At 44.0% G+C, this 19,909-nt stretch overlaps 1 protein-coding gene and 1 non-coding gene across 17 annotated transcripts in view; one reads left to right on the forward strand and one right to left on the reverse strand.

Moving 5' to 3' along the window:
- PPP6R3 (protein phosphatase 6 regulatory subunit 3) overlaps positions 1 to 19,598 on the forward strand; it is a 150,147-nt gene extending 130,549 nt beyond the window's left edge. For all 16 annotated transcript variants that reach the window (XM_057506682.1, XM_057506674.1, XM_057506676.1 and 13 more), the window contains 4 exons: positions 927 to 1,033; positions 2,217 to 2,367; positions 7,697 to 7,816; positions 17,426 to 19,598. In XM_057506682.1, coding sequence (XP_057362665.1) covers positions 927 to 1,033; positions 2,217 to 2,367; positions 7,697 to 7,816; positions 17,426 to 17,477 — 430 coding nt within the window. In that variant the 3' untranslated portion in view covers positions 17,478 to 19,598. The remainder of the gene's footprint in view (positions 1 to 926; positions 1,034 to 2,216; positions 2,368 to 7,696; positions 7,817 to 17,425) is intronic.
- LOC118907416 (U6 spliceosomal RNA) lies at positions 10,621 to 10,727 on the reverse strand. Its single transcript, XR_005022797.2, has one exon. It is a non-coding gene; the product is annotated as a U6 spliceosomal RNA (small nuclear RNA).
- Positions 19,599 to 19,909: the final 311 nt, after the last annotated feature.

A 19,909-nucleotide genomic window follows, 5' to 3' on the forward strand; every position in this document is an offset into this window, starting at 1 on the left:
AACCAACATTTCATAATTTTCCTCAATAGTATTGTCAGTGTCTGAGTGGTGACCAGATCTCATGTCTTGTTAGCCTTGGTTTGATGTGCTGAACACCATTTGGTCACTGAAAAAATACCTCCCACCGCACCATGTGGACTGCTGCTGCGTTCCTGCTCTGACAAGTGATGGTGCTGCCCGGGCACAGGTAGTGGAAGGGATAGACAGGCAGGCCGACTGTTGAAGCTGGCAGTCACCATCTCAGACAAACCAGAGTCAGCTGCAACCTACTTTTTGCTGCTTTAGAGCAGCTCTAGTAAAAGCACTAAGCTGTTATTCAGAGGTGAAAGTGGGATTTGTGGAAAATGTCTCCAAACTACTAGGAATTATTTTACTGACTCTACTCCAGTGTGGGACAGTGAAGTTTCCACCTCTTGCTTTTTTCTCTCTTCCTGTAGCTGGAGGATAAGAGCCCTGGTCCCTTGAGAAGGTTGAAGCAGCTCCTTTCTGTTTCGCCTTTGTGCACAGGTTATGCTTTCTCGTTAAATACCATTTAGAGGGCCAGGCCCTCTGGGCAGTTCGGCTCAGGGAAGTAAGGGATTTTGTACAAATGGCAGTGTAGGTACAGCTGACACTGCAGCAGACCACTGCCGTCCCCGCCCTGGGAGCCTCGTGACTCTGTGAGGGCAAGAGGCGGGGCATTTTGAGCCTGTCCAGAAGCCTTAAAGCGGTCGCCACATTCCTGCCCTGCTGTCTCAGCAGCACATGTGCCTGCGCACCTCAGCTGACGCTTCAGGCAGCCCTCCACACTTGGATTCATGTGCTGTTGAGACCTACGACTGACTGCCGATGTCTCCCCAGTGGAACTGGAATAGTTTTTGTGAATAATGGTAACTGAGGCTATTGCCTCAGTTACTGCTAACATCCGAATTTTCTCTTTTTAAAAGTACAAAAGATATCTTAAGGAGTAATTCTCCAGTGGAAATGGAAACCAGCACCGAACCATTGGACCCTCTCACTCCCAGTGTGGCTGCTTTGGCAGTGCAGCCTGAAGGTGGGTACAGAGGGTGCCCAAGTGCCCAGCCGGTGGGCCTGGCATTCTGTTGTTCAAGCTTTAACTTCACGTTGCATAGCCAGTTATTCAGTCCTGTGAATGTCCAGAAAAGGGAACAGGCCTGGGAAGAATGCCTTAGCCTGCAGTACCGTGAAACCAGATTAGTCGTATATATTCCAAGCCCAGCCCTGTTCTTCTGTCCTTTGGAGTTTACTTTGTGGGAGCATGTGTGTGTGAATCTGGGCATGTTTGAGGCTGTGGGGCTGGCTGTTTGTTTTCTTTACAGTGGTCCGGGGTGTCCAGTGTGTTGTCTTATTACTCAAAGTGTGTGCACTGTCCCTTGCAGAGGCCCTGGGCTGTTTTCAACCTCCTGAATAGGGCTTTGAGAGGTGTGGGCAGGGGGACGAAGTTAGTGAAGGGGAGAGTCATGAATTGGTAGTATGTGCAGGGAAGAAAGAAGTAAGTTCTTAGAAAAAGAAATGAAGATATGGGTAGAGGATGTAAGAACCAAGGGGCAGGGAGAAGTAGTAAGACCAGAAGCGAATCTTGCTCGGTCATTCTTCCCCTCAGCAGTTCCACACATGGGGTCAATTATCCCCATTTTGTGCATCAGAAAATAGAGGCACAGCTTCGGTGCCTTACCCGAGGGTCATCAGCTCATAAGTGAGAAGGTAGGGATCTGAATGCTGGAAGTCTGACTTCAGAGCCAAGCTTGTGATTGGTGTGCCTCCCTGTTATGGAGCAAATGATCCACAAGGAACCAGAAGAAAATGACTTTTAAAAAAGATACCCAAGTGGGACAAGTGAGAGGGAGAAGGATGGTGAGGACAGGACAGCAGACAGGCTGGGAGTGAGGTACTCCAGGGTCTTGGTGGGCGGGGGCCACTCTGCCCCAGCTGTGGAGGGCCTCAGGAGGAGGGAAGGAAGGGTGTAAGCTGGGAGGCTGTGGCGGCCCACTGGGCCTATGCTGAGGAGGAAGGCTGTGGCGCATCTCTAGTGAGAAGTTGTAAGAAGTCTGTGCCCATCAAGAATTGGCCCAGGCAACAGTTGGCAAAACACCTCACTTTTTTCTCTCTCCTCTAAGCAGAAGATGTGTTGTGGGGTGGCTGGGTTGGCACAGAGGTGGGTGACATTGTTCTTTTGTGGCGGTCTGTGGGACCGCCTGCTGTGTGTTTTTTTTCAGCACCAGGCAGTGTGGCCATGGAAGCCAGCTCTGATGGAGAGGAGGATGCGGAGAGCACAGACAAGGTGACTGAGACAGTGATGAATGGTGGCATGAAGGAAACGCTCAGCCTCACTGTAGATGCCAAGACAGAAACTGCCGTCTTCAGAAGGTGACCAGGGGCAGATCGCGCCGCAGGTGCAGGTGGTTGGGAGGGCGGTAGGGGTCAACTCAGATGTTGACCTGAATCTGGAACCTCTGAAACCTCTGTCAATTTTAATGAGGAGTTGGCGAGTTTTGGGTCCCTAAGTAATCCCCTTCCCTCCATAGTATTCAGAATACTATAGTTTAAGTCTAGTAGATTCAAAATACATGAGTTTTAAAAAATGACAATCTTGAGTCATAGTAGAAATTGACCTGTATTCAGGCTGCAGAGCTCAGCCCATCAAAACCAAAGGTTCAGCTTCATGCAGATCGTTTTCTCCAGACACAGTGCAGCCTTAGAATTCAGTAGCAAAAGGATAGCTTTAAAAATAATATGGAAATTAACCTAATTTCTGAACTTATGGGTCAAAAAGAAAGAATCACACTGGAAACTAAAATCTTAAAACTGAAAGAGGAATGAGAAAACTTGCACCAAAACTTGCAGACTTCAGCTAAGTCAGCTCCTGGAGCTCTGGTCATGGTGTTACACAGACCATCTCAGACCCTGGCACTGCTGAGATCACAGCAAAACAAAGCACGAAAGAGAAAAGCTAATTATAGGCCACGTGTGGGTGTGTGAGCACCCGGCTTTAAAGTGAAGATGGCAAACCACATCCAGGAACATTTCTAAGTCATGACCAAGAATGTATCACATGACTATGAGGATATTGTATCACTGTAAAGATGACTGAAGGTAATTCACAGACAGGTAAAAGGATAAAAACCATTTGGAAGCCGTGGATGGAGAAAATTGTTTGATAAAAATTAAGCTGTTCATAGGTTTTTTGCTAAAGGAATATAAATAACTTTTTTGCCTAGAAATAGAAAGTAGCTCTCTCTAGAACTGATAAAAGTGTCCACTGAGAAAATCTACTGAAGACTTTATTCTTAGCAGTGAAGTGCTAGAAATTCCTCTAACAGTGTGACCCAAACAGTAAGACCTACAGCTGGTGCTTCTCGTCAGCCCTGTGCTGGTGGTCTTAGCAAATACAGCATAAAATAAAAACTGCAACATACAAAGATGTCAAAGCAACAAAATGATTATTGTTGATAGGTTATGATTTTCTACCTAAAATTTTCCAATTGAATCTACAAATACTAGAATTACTAGGAGAGGTGGGCCAGGCTTATTGGACACACACATCAGTTGCATCTTACAAACTAACACACGAGGTCCTGTGTGTGTCACCACTTTTTTTTAAATTAAAATGATAACCCTTCTGTGTGAGATAACTTAAGATGGAAGGATAAAATAAAGACCTAAATAAATAGGGAAATGTGCCATGTTTGTTAAGGGGAGGATATCCATGGCATTTCTTGTCTGTAAAATGAATGCATTTCTCATCAAAATCCCAATTGGGTTTTTCATGGAAATTGAGGAACTGATGGCAATACTCATCAAGAAGACCAGATCATTTTACAGAATAAAGTGAGGGGGTGTCACCAGAGTAATACCAGGACGTAACTCTCAGAGCTGTTACTGGGATGATACAGCTTTAGCACAGTTACACAAATAGAGCCCCAGTCACTTCCATGACCTTGATACATGTTAGAAGGACAGTAAATTTAGTGAGGGAAAAATGGACTTACAAATAGTATAAATTGTAGAGGGAAAAAAAGCTTTGTCTCAACATAAATATGAAGGGTAAAACTACACAGCTTTCAGAAAACAACATAAGAGAGTATCTTTATAATTTGGAAGCTAAAGATTTTTCTACTATAAAAAAGCCAAACCAGAAGATTGATAAATTTAACTTTATTTAATTTCTAGTATTCCAAAAGACATGATAAAATGAAAAGACAAGGTACAACCAGCAAAGAAAGAGTCCATAGCAGGACAGAGCAAAGACCTCATATCCATAAGAAAGAGACAGACAATCTTATAACAAAGGATACAAGTAAGCCATTATGTGTGGAGGCAAACAAGGAGCAAACCAACACCAGAGGAAGTGGCCTCACAAGTAAATGGGATGTGTGGGTTGCAGTAAGGATTTAGTGCTGTTTCATGCATATGAGCCTACTCATTCCTATCTTAAGTAGCTGCAGAAAATAGGAAGAGTGCAAAAACTGCCGGAATCTTTTTACAAGGCAGTGAAATCTTAATTCCAAAACCAGAGAAGGATAATTATAGAAAATGATCAGCTTATGTCACTTACAAGCCAACTAAATGCAGAATCCTATAGAAAGTATTTGCTAACTGAATCCAACAGCATATTAAAAGTAATTCATAATGATCAGTTAGTTGATCCCTGGACTGCTGGGGTGGTTCACCACAGGAACATCTATCTGGCAGCATAATTCACCATATATTAACAGACTGAAAGGAAATCATTTGATATTTTTGATGAAGCTTTCAATAAAGTTCCATACCTGTATGTGACTAAAACTGTGAGCATGCAGGAGTAAAAGTGGGTTTCCTTAACTGGTGAAAGTTCAGCACCAAAACGCTGCAGCAGAAATGAGAGTTAGTGGAATTTTAGGTGCATGCACTTGAAGGTAGGGAACAAGAAGGATGTAAGCCCATGACCAATGCCACGTGCAGGCGTAGTCACCCCTGAGCAGCGCTGCGAGGAAAGAAAGAAAGAAAGGTGTAGGTAAAGACTGGTGGGAAATGATCAACCTGTTGTTATTTGCAGATACAAATGATCAGCTACAGCCACATCAGGAGCAAACTTTTGTAACTAATAAATTCGGCAAAGCTTTCTGGGTAAGAGATCATTATTAATACTCAGTAGCCTTCCTGTACATCAGTAGTAAAGCACCCAGAATGTAACAAAAGGCAGAGTACCAGTCACAAAATGCATTAAAGCATAAATTGTTCAGGAATTATCTTAACCCAAATAGCTGTAGAGAAAATGTGAGAGTGCCACAGGAAGCAGCCATAACAGCAGGCCTAGACAAGTGGAGGCCACCGTATGTTGTGAAGGGACAGCTCAGTGCTACAGAGACGTCTGCTCTCACCAAGTTGATCTTTAAGTTTAATGCAGTCTAATGAAAATTTCAGCTGAATTTTTTAAAGGCACTTGATAAATATACTCTAAAGTGTATGTGGCATAATAAAGGGCCCCAGATTGCTTAGAGAACCATAAGGAAGATTAAATAAGAGGCTTGTCCTGGCAGATGTTGGGTTATACTGCAAAGTCAGAATAATTAAAACGGTGTGATGTTAGCACACAGATAGTTTACAGGGGCCAGTGTGATGGAAGAGACAGCTCAGTGACAACAGGATGGCTACTGGGTGGTGGGCAGGGAAGCCGGCCCCATGAGGGAACAGGGGAATCTGCTGTCCGTGCGAAGGCCCTCCGGGTGGAGTGGAGACTGAAGGACAGGAGCATGTGTGCCAGGCGCTGCTCCCCAAACACTCACCGTATTGACTCGTTTATTTCCCTCAAGGACCCCATATGGTAAGTACAGTGGTTATTGCCCCACTTTCCACATGAGAAAAATGAGGTACAAGAGCTACTGGATGTGGCCAGAGCCTCATGGGAGTTAAAAGAAAATACAGTGTATCTTTCAGACTTGTGGGCAGAAAGGACTTCTTTCTAAGAATAAAACAACATCAGAAGCATAAACCCTAATGGAAAGAACTGGATCACGTCAAAGTTAAGAGCCTCTGGTCGATAAAGTTCTATAGGCAGAATTAAAAGGCACATGGCACAGATTGAGGGGCAAAGAGCTTTCAGTACCTAAATCAACAAGAAACTAACATTTGATATCCCGGGAATTCCTATAAACCAATAAGGAGAAGATAAAAAAACCCAAGTCAGAAAATGGACAGAAGATATCAATAGTCAGTTTACGGACAAGGAAACGCAAAAGGCCTGCAAAAGTGAGAGGTGCTTGAAACTTACTTGTTAATGAGCCACCTCTTACTAGACTAACGGGAATCGGAGAGGGGGCAGGTGCCAAGTGTGGATGGGGGCCCTGCTCCCCTGCCAGTGGGGATGCTGATGGGCAGCCATCATGGACAATACAGGGGCTTCCTTGAGGATCAAGAAGTTGCCAGTATTGTCCACTCTGGTGTAAAGCACTGAGAAATGCCCTGGCAGGTCCATTGGGCCCATGGACGGTTGTGTTCATTGCAGCATTGTGCACAGAGGGCGTGGAGGAGGACGGCAGTTGGTGGGGGTTGCTGGGAAGCCAGGTTGAGTGGGGAGGTGTGCACCGTGGGGTGCTGTGCCATGGCCAGCAGCGTCAGGTGGGTCTGCCAGACGGTGCTGGATTAGACCAGCACCCCGAGGTGTGCGCTGCAGTGCCAGCTGTGACTCAGTTCACATAGACAGTGACTCTGCATTTTGCAAGAATCAAAGTAGTACGTATTGAGGGCCTCGGGGTGGCTGCCTTGGTGGGCAGGGAGGGGAGGGTGGACATGAGGAGGAGGAGTAATGAGCCAGGTGACTCAGAGTGTCAGCAGATCTTCACCCTTCAGTTCATTTTCCACCTCATCAGTTGTCTGTAATTCATCTGAAAGCCACCTGTGAAATCATCCTAAAATTAGGTTTTTCATAAGCAAATTCAGCACAGGCCCCAGCCTCTCCTGGTGTGTCAGCGCAGGAAATCCAGGCAGAGCAAGCAGGCAGCAGTTGGAATGTCCAGCCCGCAGGGCCACTTGTCTCTCCGCCAGGAGCCCTGTGAGGGGAAAGCAGCCCTTCTGTGTCCATCTTGCTGCCCTCGGGCCCTCAGGAGCCTTTTCTCCCACTCCGCCTCTCCCCTCCTTGCGTGGGTACTTCTCCCTCTTGTCAGAGGACAACTCGAGAAGGTCAATCACACCCTGCTCATGGGACATTATCCAGCAGGCTCATGGGGGTCTGTCCTGCTGACGGTTTAGACAGTGGGCTCAGCCCTGAGAGCAAAACACTTTAACCAAAGGCTTTTTCCTTCAAACAGGTTCATTTGACACCTTCACCAAGTCTGCAGTTTTCTTTTGTGCAGTCGTGGGCATGTTATCCCCCAAATTCCTCATTTGTAGGAGTATTCTGAAACTCTTGTACATTTCTTTTTCTGTTTTGCACACTTGGCTTCACCCAGAGTGTTGAAATCCTATCGGTATGTACAGTGGTGTGGGACCGTCTTTTGCCAGACGCCAGCTGCATCGCATCGCCCCTTTTGGCTCCCCTGTGTGTGATCCTTTCCTCCCGTGCCTTCCCAGTCACTGCCTGTGGCCCCTCACCTGAGCATGCTCAGCCCCAGGGCTGTGATGCCTGCAGTCATGATCCCAGAGTCACCTGCATGTACCCTCCTCCTCTGCATGCTGGTGCCTGCGGTATCTGATGCTGCCTGTCATCTCTCTACTGCAGTGAGGAAGGTAAAGTGTCTACCTCTCAAGATGCTGCTTGTAAAGACGTGGAGGAGAGCCCTGAAGCGGCGGAGGTGAAGTCCACGGGACCCCGGCCCCCCAGCAGTAGTGCAGAGCAGAGGTAACTGCCCGCCGCCTCAGCTCCTGCCCAGGCCCCACTCTGACTTTTGCTGTTGTCTCCTGAGAGATGGGAGGGAAGTTGGCGTCTTGGGGTCTGGAGGGCTAGGGGTAGGGGGTCACACAGCTGTCCTCAAGCATTCAGTGACTTACTCAGCACAGTAGCATTTTCTCCGTCCTTATGTAATCAGGGTGCTGAGCTGAGAACTTAGAAGCAGCACTTCATCCCTTTACCCAGAAGCCGAAAACTGGCTGGGTTTGGAGATTCAGTACCCTCACTGGCTCTTTGAGAAATCACTGGGAATGAAAGGGTCTCTGATGCTGGTGTTCTCCTGCCCTTTCTGAGAAGGGGTGCTAAACTGAGCTGATATTGGGGTCCCTTGGCTGTGGCGGCCACGTTGTCATGGGCCCCGAGCAGTCACCCAGCCGCTAGGCACAAGCAGCTCCTGGTGTTCATTTCCCCAGACATGCCCTTGGGACCCTGGGAGAACTTTCCTGGAGACCCTGTCACATATGTAGCTAGAGATATTCTTGCACCTTAGGTGACTCCCTGTTCAGTTTTGCTTTTGCAAAGTATCACCTTGTTTTGATTGTGATACACCACTGCCAGAGCTGAGTGATTTGGGATGTGACGTCTTCTTTCTAGCTGTGTTTTGCTTAGGCTGAGCTGGTGGTCCGAAGGGTAGGCTGGCCTGGGCTGGGCCCTAGCTCGCACCAGAAGATGAGGCTTTGCCCTTGGGCCACAGGGAACTTGACTCAGCACTTCGTAGAGTTCATTCTTTTTGTTAAATATATCTAAGTCTGTGTATTCCTTCCATAAGGAATAAAGGAACCTTTAAAGCCATCAGAGAAGTTGTACTTTTTCCCTTCAACCCCCACCCCCCAAATATTCTAACATTTTAGGGGATGACCTAACCAGTGGGAACCAGCGGGGGGCGCTCTGTGTTCACCGGTCAGCAAACCTGTACATTCTGTATTGCTTTTTGTTTCATGGAAATTTCAGCCAGAATAAGAGGTTTGCTTTGGGGTTTTTTGTTCTCTTTTGTTTTTGTTTTGCATGTAAAACTAGTTCATTATAAAAGCTGTTGGAGCATGTGGGGCTCTAGTGAAGGCTTTGGGAGGAATGGCAGGTGACATTCCAGCTTTGGGGGAACCCAGAGCTGTGTTTGGGCATATCATCTTTTTGGCCTGGGGTTTACAATGTATGTTTTTTTAAAAGGTCCTTTGTAGGTCTAATTCCTAATCAGTTATGTCTTCTCCCTTATGTCCACCTGTAAATTTCCTTTCTGTTGATAGCAGTCTGAAAGGCAGGATGATCTGAATCTGTCCCCATTTGGAATAGTCATTCAGGAGTCTGTTCTTGGTTTCTCTGGCCTGAATGGTGCAAGATACGAGGTCATTTCCCTGGCTCTCAGGAGTGTGGGATTGTTTGCCTCCAGGGAAGACTTGTCTTTTCCCTGCCCAGAAACACCTGGTGGGGAGAGCAAGTGGGAGAGGGGGCACCATGTTCTCCCTGCGTTTGTCCGTCTGTCCAACACACGCTCGAGTGTAACAGACACACAGGTGAAGTAGGGGCATGTGGAAAGAGGTGCTACTGAGGAACAAGTACAGCTGGTTGAGAGGTGGTCGTCTTGGGGTCGCGGGGAAAGGCCTCTGGGAAGGGGACATTTGAGCTGCAGTCAGGACAGAGCGAAGGGTTCTGTTACATTTGTGTTCTAAAAACAATTCATGGCAGTGCTGAAGGTAAAGGTAGCCATTTGGAACTTTTCCTTTGCAGTCTTCTCCACACAGTTCCCGTCACAACCGAGTAGCTGAGATCCTTTGGATTGACAGGTGTGCACTGTTGCACATAAAGATGTGCATGGCTGCAAAATTTTATTTTTAACTACAGTTTATCAAGCATGTAAGGTATCTGTGCCAGCCAGTGTGCCCAGCACTTTGCACACCTTGTATACTTACTAACCCCTATGGGGGATTATTGTTCCCCTTTTACAGGGGGAGAAAACTGAATTGAGAGAGGTTAAGAAATTTACTTAAGATCACACAGCTTGTAAGTGGTGAAGGCAAGATATGTGCTGGTTATGTGTGGTTCCAGAGCTCTTGGGTCCCGTATGTCTGTGATGTATGGAGACATCACCAAATGTAAGTAGAGTGCGGTGTGTGTGTGGAGCCAGTTTCCTGGTTCTCTGTTACGACAGCAGGTGTCTGAAGTATTCTGTTCGCAGATTTTGAATGCTGGTTCAAAAGGACTTGTTTGCTTCCCAGTTTGGGCTCTATGTCTATTTTATAACATTTGGGTAGCACCGTCAAGAACATCCTCTGTGTCCAGGTTGTAATTTTGGCCAGAGGGTGGGATTTGTATGTCCCATTACTACATTGTTCCACCCTGCCCTCCCTGCCAACTTTCCCCTTAATACTTGCTGTGGGGGCCCATCTGTTACAGTGTTCAACTTTGTTGTCAACAGTGGGTCTTGTTCACAAACATTTTTCTTCTTTTCTTTGCCCTCTTTCAGTAGCAGAATCATCTTTCAAGTGAACCTATATGTAGATTCCAATATATAGAATAGATAAAAAAAGCTATTTTGAAGGAAGGATAAGCATATAGCTCCTAAAGGCTCCAGGAGAAACCATTTAAAAACCACTAACCTATCTGTACCTGGGCTCCTAGGAAGTGAAGTAGGTAGCTTCATGGAGCCCCTGCTCTTTTTTTTTTTTTTTTTTCATTACACTAACATTTTTTATTGAAATGTTGTTGATATACATTATTATATTGGTTTCAGATGTACAACACAGTGATTCAACAGTTACAAAAATTTGGAATGCTTCACAAATTTGTAAGATATCCTTGCCCAGGGCCCATGCCAATGTTCTCTGTATCATTCCACTTTTAGCATATGTGCTGCCAAAGTGAGCACAATTACACTAACTTGAAGTGGACAAATCCACATTAAGAGATAAAAGCCATTTAAAAGAAGTATGATCAAAGCATTAAAATTGACAAGGGACTAGGTAAACAGTACCAAACAAATGCAATCAAAAAGAGCAGAAGCGGCACTGTTAATAGAAGACTAAGCAGAATTTAAAGTCAAAAACACTAAACAGGATAAAGATTGGTGTTACATAACTTTTTTTTGGTATCATTAATCTACAATTATGTGAGGAACATTATGTTTACTAGACTCCCCCCATGACTAAGTTCCCCCCACATACCCCATTGCAGTCACTGTCCATCAGCATAGTAAGATGCTGTAGAATCACTACTTGTCTTCTCTGTGTTGCACAGCCCTCCCTGTGCCCCCCCCATTATGCATACTAATTGTAATGTCCCCTTCTCCCCCCTCCCGTTATCCCTCCCTTCCCACCCATCCTCCCCAGTCCCTTTCCCTTTGGTAACTGTTAGTCCATTCTTGGGTTCTGTGAGTGTGCTGCTGTTTTGCTCCTTCAGTTTTTGCTTTGTTCTTATACTCCACAGATGAATGAAATCATTAGATACTTGTCTTTCTCCACCTGGCTTGTTTCACTGAGCATAATACCCTCTAGCTCCATCCATGTTGTTGCAAATGGTAGGATTTGTTTTCTTCTTATGGCTGAATAATATTCCATTGTGTGTATGTACCACATCTTCTGTACCATTCATCTAAACATAGGGGTGCATCTGTCTTTTTCAAACTGGGCTTCTACATTGTTAGGGTAAATTCCTAGGAGTGGAATTCCTGGGTCAAATGGTATTTCTGTTTTCAGTTTTTTGAGGAATATCCATACTGCTTTCCACAATGACTGAACTAATTTACATTCCCACCAGCAGTGTAGGAGGGTTCCCCTTTCCCACATCCTTGTCAACATTTGTTGTTGTTTGTCTTTTGGTTGGTGGTGATCCTTACTGGTGTGAGGTGATATCTCATTGTGGTTTTAATTTGCATTTCTCTGATGACTAGCGATGTGGAGCATCTTTTCATGTGTCTGTCGGCCATCTGAATTTCTTCTTTGGAGAAGTGTCTGTTCAGATCCTCTGCCCATTTTTTAATTGGATTATTTGCTTTTTGTTTGTTGAGGTGCATGAGCTCTTTATATATTTTGGATGTCAATCCTTTATCGGGTCTGTCATTTATGAATATATTCTCCCATACTGTAGAATGGCTTTTTGTTCTATCGGTGGTGTCCTTTGCTGTACAGAAGCTTTTCAGCTTGATATAGTCCCACTTCTTCATTTTTGCTTTTGTTTCCCTTGCCTGGGGAGATATGTTCATGAAGAAGTCGCTTATGTTTATGTCCATGTTTTTTTCTAAGAGTTTTATGGTTTCATGGCTTACATTCAGGTCTTTGATCCATTTCGAGTTTACTTTTGTGTATAGGAATAGACAGTGATCCAGTTTCATTCTCTTGCATGCAGCTGTCCAGTTTTGCCAACACCAGCTGTTGAAGAGGCTGTCATTCCCCCATTGTATGTCCATGGCTCCTTTATCATATATTAATTGACTGTATATGTTTGGGTTAATATCTGGACTCTCTGTTCTGTTCCACTGGTCTGTGAGTCTGTTCTTGTGCCAGTACCAAATTGTCTTGATGACTGTGGCTTTGTAATAGAGCTTGAAGTTGGGAAGTGAGATCCCCCTGCATTATTCTTCCTTCTCAGGATTGCTTTGGCTATTCGGGGTCTTTTGTGGTTCCATATGAATTTTAAAACTATTTGTTCCAGTTCGTTGAAGAATGCTGTTGGTATTTTGATAGTCATTGCATGGAATCTGTAGATTGCTTTAGGCAGGATGACCATTCTGACAATATTAATTCTTCCTAGCCAAGAGCATGGGATGAGTTTCCATTTGTTAGTGTCCTCTTTAATTTCTCTTAAGAGTGTCTTGTAGTTTTCAGGGTATAGGTCTTTCACTTCCTTGGTTTGGTTTATTCCTAGGTACTTTATTCTTTTTGATGCACTTCTGAATGAAATTGTTTTCCTGATTTCTCTTTCTGCTAGTTCATCGTTAGTATATAGGAATGCGACAGATTTCCGTGTATTAATTTTGTATTCTGTAACTTTGCTGAATTCAGATATTAGTTCTAGCAGTTTGGAGTGGAGGCTTTAGGGTTTTTTATGTACAATATCATGTCATCTGCAAATAGTGACAGTTTGACTTCTTCTTTACCAATCTGGATGCCTTGTATTTCTTTGTTTTGTCTGATTGCCGTGGCTAGGACCTCCAGTACTATGTTAAATAGCAGTGGGGAGTGTGGGCATCCCTGTCTTGTTCCCGATCTTAAAGGAAAAGCTTTCAGCTTCTCGCTGTTAAGTATGATGTTGGCTGTGGGTTTGTCATATATGGCCTTTTATTATGTTGAGGTACTTGCAATCTATACCCATTTTGTTGAGAGTTTTTATCATGAATGGATGTTGAATTTTGTTGAATGCTTTTTCAGTGTCTGTGGAAATGACCATGTGGTTTTTGTCCTTTTTGTTCATGTGGTGGATGGTGCTGATGGATTTTCTAATGTTGTATCATCGTTGCATCCCTGAGATGAATCCCACTTGATCATGGTGTCTGATCCTCTTGATGTATTTTTGAATTCGGTTTGCTAATATTTTGTTGAGTATTTTTGCATCTGTGTTCATCAGGGATATTGGTCTGTAGTTTTCTTTTTTGGTGGGGTCTTTGCCTGGTTTTAGTATTAGAGTGATGCTGGCTTCATAGAATGAGTTTCAAAATATTCCCTCCTCTTCTATTTTTTGGAAAACTTTAAGGAGAATGGGTATTATGTCTTCTCTATATGTCTGATAAAATTCAGTGGTGAATCCATCTGGTCCAGGGGTTTTGTTCTTGTGTAGTTTTTTGATTAGTGATTCAATTTCTTTGCTGGTGGTTGGTCTGTTTAGATTTTCTGTTTCTTCCTTGGTCAGTCTTGGAAGGTTGTATATTTCTAGGAAGATGTCCATTTCTTCTAGGTTTTCCAGCTTGTTAGCATATAGATTTTCATAGTATTCTCTAATGATTTTTTTTATTTCTGTGGGGTCCAATGTGATTTTTCCTTTCTCATTTCTGATTCTGTTGATGTGTGTAGATTCTCTTTTTCTCTTAATAAGTCTTGGTAGGTGCTTATCTATTTTGTTTATTTTTTCAAAGAACCAGCCCTTGGTTTCAGTGATTTTTTTTCTTTTGTTTTATTCTTCTCAATTTTATTTATTTCTTCTCTGATCTTTATTATGTCCCTACTTGTGCTGACTTTGGGCCTCATTTGTTCTTCTTTTTCCAGTTTCAATAATTGTGACTTTAGACTATTCATTTGGAATTGTTCTTCCTTCTTTAAATAGGCCTGAATTGCTGTATACTTTCCTCTTAGAACTGCCTTCGCTGTGTCCCACAGAAGTTAGAGCTTTATGCTGTTGTTGTCATTTGTCTCCATATATTGCTTGATCTCTGTTTTAATTTGGTCATTGATCCATTAATTATTTAGGAGCATGTTGTTAAGCCTCCGTGTGTTTGTGAACCTCTTTTTTTTCTTTGTACAATTTATTTCTAGTTTTATGCCTTTGTGGTCTGAGAAGTTGTTGGTAGAATTTCAGTCTTTTTCAATGTACTGAGGCTCTTGTTGTGGCCTAGTATGTGGTCTATTCTGGAAAATGTTCCATGTGCACTTGAGAACAATTTGTATCCTACTGCTTTTGGGTGTAGAGTTCTGTAGATGTCTGTTAAGTCCATCTGTTCTAGTGTGTTGTTCAGTGCCTCTGTGTCCTTACTTATTTTCTGTCTGGTGGATCTGTCCTTTGGAGTGAGTGGTGTGTTGAAGTCTCCTAGAACACATACATTGCATTGTATTTCGTCCTTTAATTCTGTTAGTATTTGTTTCACATATGTTGGTGCTCCTGTATTGGGTGCATACATATTTATAATGGTTATATCCTCTTGTTGGACTGACTCCTTTATCATTATGTACTGTCCTTCTTTATCTCTTGTTACTTTGTTTTGAAGTCTATTTTGTCTGATACTAGTATTGCAACACCTGCTTTTTTCTCCCTATTGTTTGCATGAAATATCTTTTTCCATTCCTTTACTTTTAGTCTGTGCATGTCTTTGGGTTTGAGGTGAGTCTCTTGTAGGCAGCATATAGATGGATCTTGCTTTTTTATCCATTCTGTTTCTCTGTGTCTTTTGATTGGTGCATTCAGTCCATTTACATTTAGGGTGATTATTGAAAGATATGTACTTATTGCCATTGCAGGCCTTAGATTCTTGTTTACCACAGGTTCAAGGGTAGCTTCTTTACTATCTAACCATCTAACTTAACTCTCTTATTAAGCTATTAAAAACACAGTCGGATGATTCTTTATTTCTCTCCCTTCTTATTCCTGCTCCTCCATTCTTTATATGTTATGTGTTTTAATCTGTTCTCTTTTGTGTTTCCCTTCAATGCTTTTGTGAGTAGTTGTTTTTATTTTTTGCCTTTAGTTAGTATTTGGTTGGTCTGCTTTCTTTGGTGTGATTTTATTTTCTCTGTTGACATCTCTTTAGCCTTAGGAGTGCTTCCATCTAGAGCAGTCCCTCTAAAATACCCTGTAGAGGTGATTTGTGAGAGGCAAATTCCCTAAACTTTTGTTTATCTGGGATTTGTTTAATCCCTCCTTTATATTCAAATGATAATTGTGCTGGATACAGTATCCTTGGTTCAAGGCCCTTCTGTTTCATTGCATTAGATATATCATGCCATTCTCTTCTGGCCTGTAAGGTTTCTGTTGAGAGGTCTGATGATAGTCTGATGGGTTTTCTTTTGTAGGTGACCTTTTTTTCTCTCTCTGGCTGCCTTTAATACTCTGACTTTGTCTTTGATCTTTGCCATTTTAATAATTGTCATTTTAATTATTGCCATATTAATATATGTCTTGGTGTTGTCCTCCTTGGGTCCCTTGTGTTGGGAGTTCTGTGGGCTTCCATGGTCTGAGAGACTATTTCCTCCCCCAGTTTGGGGAAGTTTTCAGCAATTATTTCTTCAAAGACACTTTCTGTTCCTTTTTCTCTCTTCTTCTTCTGGTATTCCTATAATGTGAATATTGTTCCATTTGGATTGGTCACACAGTTCTCCTAATACTCTTTCATTCCTAGAGATCCTTCTATCTCTCTCTGCCTCTGCTTCTCTGTATTCCTGTTCTCTGATTTCTATTCCATTAACAGCCTCTTGCATCTCATCCAGTCTGCTCTTAAGTCCTTCCAGAGATTGTTTTATTTCTGTATTCTCCCTCCCTACTTGATCCTTTAGCTCTTGCATATTTCTCTGCAGGTCCATCAGCATGGTTATGACCTTTATTTTGAATTCTTTCTCAGGAAGATTGGTTAAATCTATTTCCCCAGGCCCTCTCTCAGGGGTTGTCTGGGTAATTCTGGACTGGACCAAATTCTTCTGCCTTTTCATGGCGATAGAGGTAGCTGTAGGCAGGTAGTGTGGGTGTCAGCTGGGAGAACAAAGTCCTTTCCTGTCTGCTGGTCACCTTGCCCTTCTCTGCTGCCGTGGGCGGGGTCGCCATCGGAGTAGGGCAGAGCCCTTCAGGAAGTGGCAGGCGCACCAGGTGTGGTCTGCGAGAGCGGCGCCCCTTTGCACCTTGCCCCAGTTTTCTCTGCCTGCACCAGGCAGATGTGCACCGACGGCGACCTTTAGTTCTGGCCCAGGCATCTGCATGCCGGAAGGAGATTCTGGGCGGCTGCTGGGGGTGTAGCCGCGCCACGGATGCATGCTGCTGCTCTCTGGCTACTGGGCTCTGTGTCGGGGGCCACGCCAGCTGGCGGAACAACTGGCAGGCTGCTTATTGCCATAAGGGTCTTCAGAGCTGCGTTGCCACCCAGGGGACTGGGGCGCCCAAAGTTCCTCAGAATTTCCAGCCTGCTGGGCTGAGTGTGCCGGGACGCTTCCATCCAGCTGTGAGACCCCTGTCCCTTTAAGACTTTCAAAAAGCACTCACTTTTCTTTTGTCCCTCGGGAGCTGGTTGCAGGGGACCTGCTTGCAGATTTTGCTTTTCCATTTCTCTATATCCAGCACACCATGCAATGTGTGTCTGCGCTCTGGTGCGGATGAGTAGGGCTGGGTATTTAGCAGGCCTGGGCTCCCACTCCCTACCCGCTCTGAGTCCTTTCCTCCCACCAGGGAGCTGGGGTGTGGGGGGCACTCGGGTCCCGCCAGCCACGGCTTGTATCTTACCCCCTTTGTGAGGTGCTGAGTTCTCGCAGATGTAGATGTAGCCTGTCTGTTGTACTGTATCCACTGGTCTCTCTTTTAGGAATAGTTGTATTCGTTGTATTTTCAAAAATATATATGGTTTTGGGAGGAGATTTCCGCTGCCCTACTCACACCGCCATCTTGGCTCCTCTGTCCCCCTGCTCTTTCATAGCCCTTGCTGAATGGCTCAGCAGCCAAAGTCCCAGATGAAGCTTAGGTGCTATTCAGTTAGATTCACTGGTCCTTTCGATAAATTCATTTGTGGAGCAGTTCATTAGGTTACTGCTAAGTGCCAGGCTTTGCGTTAGGCACTGCACAGTGTTCAAATGAATGTTTTCCACTCTCAAGGAGCTAAGGAAAGTTAATTTTCTGTCTTACGTTTCTGCTTTAAGTGCCTCAGATGTGTGTCTCTTACTCTAGGACTGGCCAGCCAGGCCTACCAGGCGATGTGTCAGTTAATGGCCCCGTATGACGAGTGGCTGCCGCTGTGGACCGCAGGCCGCCACCGTTCAGGGGCTTGGGAGGCCTCGCCTGCAGCCAGCTGGGCTGCCACGCTGCACACACTCTGCGAGGAATCAGGACCAGCAACCTTTATATTCAGATTCTAAGTCGTTGTACAGCGAAATTCAGAAGTGTGAAAATATTGCACATTGACAAATACCAAGAATTTTTGCGTATGTTTATATTGTATTGTTCTAAATAATGGGTAGCCTGTGAAAAAGATCTCGCTGCCCATGTAATAATAGTAGTAATGCTATAGTTAAAATGGCTGTAAGAATAGTTTTATAAAAGTGAATACACAGATCTATTGTATTTGGAACATAACTATTTGACAATTATTAGTGTGACCAAAGTATTAGGCAGTTTTCATACATTTTTCACCTTGTACAAAATTCTGAATCCGTTTCTCTTCCAGGTTGGCAAGGAGTTAGAGGATTGACATGCCCTCGAAGTGTTCTATTGGGTGTTCTGACTTACAAAAGTGGTTTTGAATAAGAAATGTTTGGTGTTCTTTTTATAACCAGTTTTTGATTGGTAACTGTTTTCTGTATTGTTTTAAACGGATCAAAAAATGTAAGTCTATCAGTAGAGATTTTAAGTATTTATTACTGCAACTTAGTTGATAAAATGATGTCATTGTAAAGCCATCATGTTCTGTTAAAAGTCTTGTTTGCTTGAAATGATTATTCCTACAGGTGAAACACTAGAATATCTGGAGTGTACATGGCTTATGGTTTGGGTTTATTTGTTTCTTGTTCTTGTTTTTTGTTTTGTTTTGGTAGTTCATCTGCCTTTTAACCCATTCAACAAAATTTACCTTGTTAACAAGTGTCACCAATGAACATTTCAGAGCAGTCTGCATACTTAACATCAGTCACATTAGGCAAGTCAGTGTGGAAATGTTTGTGCTGCTGATGGAATTGGAGCCCGTCTGTTCTGCAGGCTAGTGTTACAGCTAGAAATCGAAATCGGCACCTAAGCATGTTCATTGTTTTACTGTACCTTGTGAGGTTTTCACTCGTAAATTCTAAACCAGTGTATTTTTTTTAGAACTGGTTTGTGTATATATATAGTGATTATGGATACTAATTCAATGTAATTTATAATTTTCTATGTCAATATAAAGATACATCACAGCCTTCTCAAACAGCTAAAGCAATATATTGTATATTGCCATATTGTCTGGTGAAAGGGTTTAAATTACTTCACCTCTTGCACTTTTAGATGCAAATCAGTTTTTCATTTCTGTAATAGAAAATTATTCACGTATTTTTACATCATTTGTTTTTCCTGACCAGTATTTAAAACCAAAAGGATATTCTGAAAAATGGCCAACGATTTTTTTAGAAGTAGCATCCCAAGCAGCGTGCCTAAACATGACATTGCATATGGAAATAAAAAAATCAGATGTCTAATGCCTTATTTCTTATTTACTTTTCCATTGTAAATGGTATAGAAACTCTTTGTGAGGTTTACCGCGACCTCGCACTTGAGGCCAGCGGAGTCAGCAGTGCACCCTGGGACAGCTGGCTGGGGTGCCGCACTTGGCCTCTGCACGCCTCCTCAGGAACCCTTTCTGTGTGAGCTCCTCAGAAGAGACTGTCCTCGGGCATCCTCGTCTGGAACCTGGCACTGTCAGAGGACAGGCTCCTCTTGCTCCTCTTGGATGCTGACCTACATGGCACAGGACCTCAGGGACTGCTGCTGGATGACGCACTCACGTCTCACCCGGGGAAGGATTTGCCAGCTGCCGCCGCCAGGGCATGCCCCCAGAGGTGGCCTGTGCTGTCAGCTTCTCCATCTGGGGTAACACGGTGTCTGTCTTCATCCCACCCTCTGCTGGTGAAAGAGCATTGGGTAGTGTTTTGCGTTGCTTGTCTTGTGTGGCAGGAAAAGGACACGTGGACAGGAGGAACATCGTCTGTTGAGTGGAGGATGCCAGCAAGGACCAGGAGCAAGGACACTGGTTTAGTTCCCACTTTGGGTTCTGTGTATTGGCCATATTGAATTGCGAGACTAACAGATGTCTACAGTACAATACCTGTATTAAAAATAACAACAAAAATAAAGCCCGATTCTTTGTTTCTAGAAATCTCTTGTACCTTGCTTGGGCTTTAATAACAAGACAGGGTGTAGGGACCATAATGAGAGGACCACTGCTGGTGTGTAGTGGGTCACACTTCCTGACACTGACTCTAATGCCATATACCCGATCCCAAGCAAGGGAGGCCGAGCCACACTGAGCCAGGAGGACACCAGCCATCGGGTCAGGAGCTCTTCCCACCCACCACTGTGACCCAAACACCCAGAGCAAGCAGTGCCTGACACAGGTGCACTTGTCTGTACACCTCCTGTGGACTTGTCTGTAGATGGTTTATTGGTCCTCCAGCTTCTATTTCTCAG

Source organism: Manis pentadactyla, chromosome 9, assembly GCF_030020395.1.
Source record: "Manis pentadactyla isolate mManPen7 chromosome 9, mManPen7.hap1, whole genome shotgun sequence".
NCBI classification, from domain to species: domain Eukaryota; kingdom Metazoa; phylum Chordata; class Mammalia; order Pholidota; family Manidae; genus Manis; species Manis pentadactyla.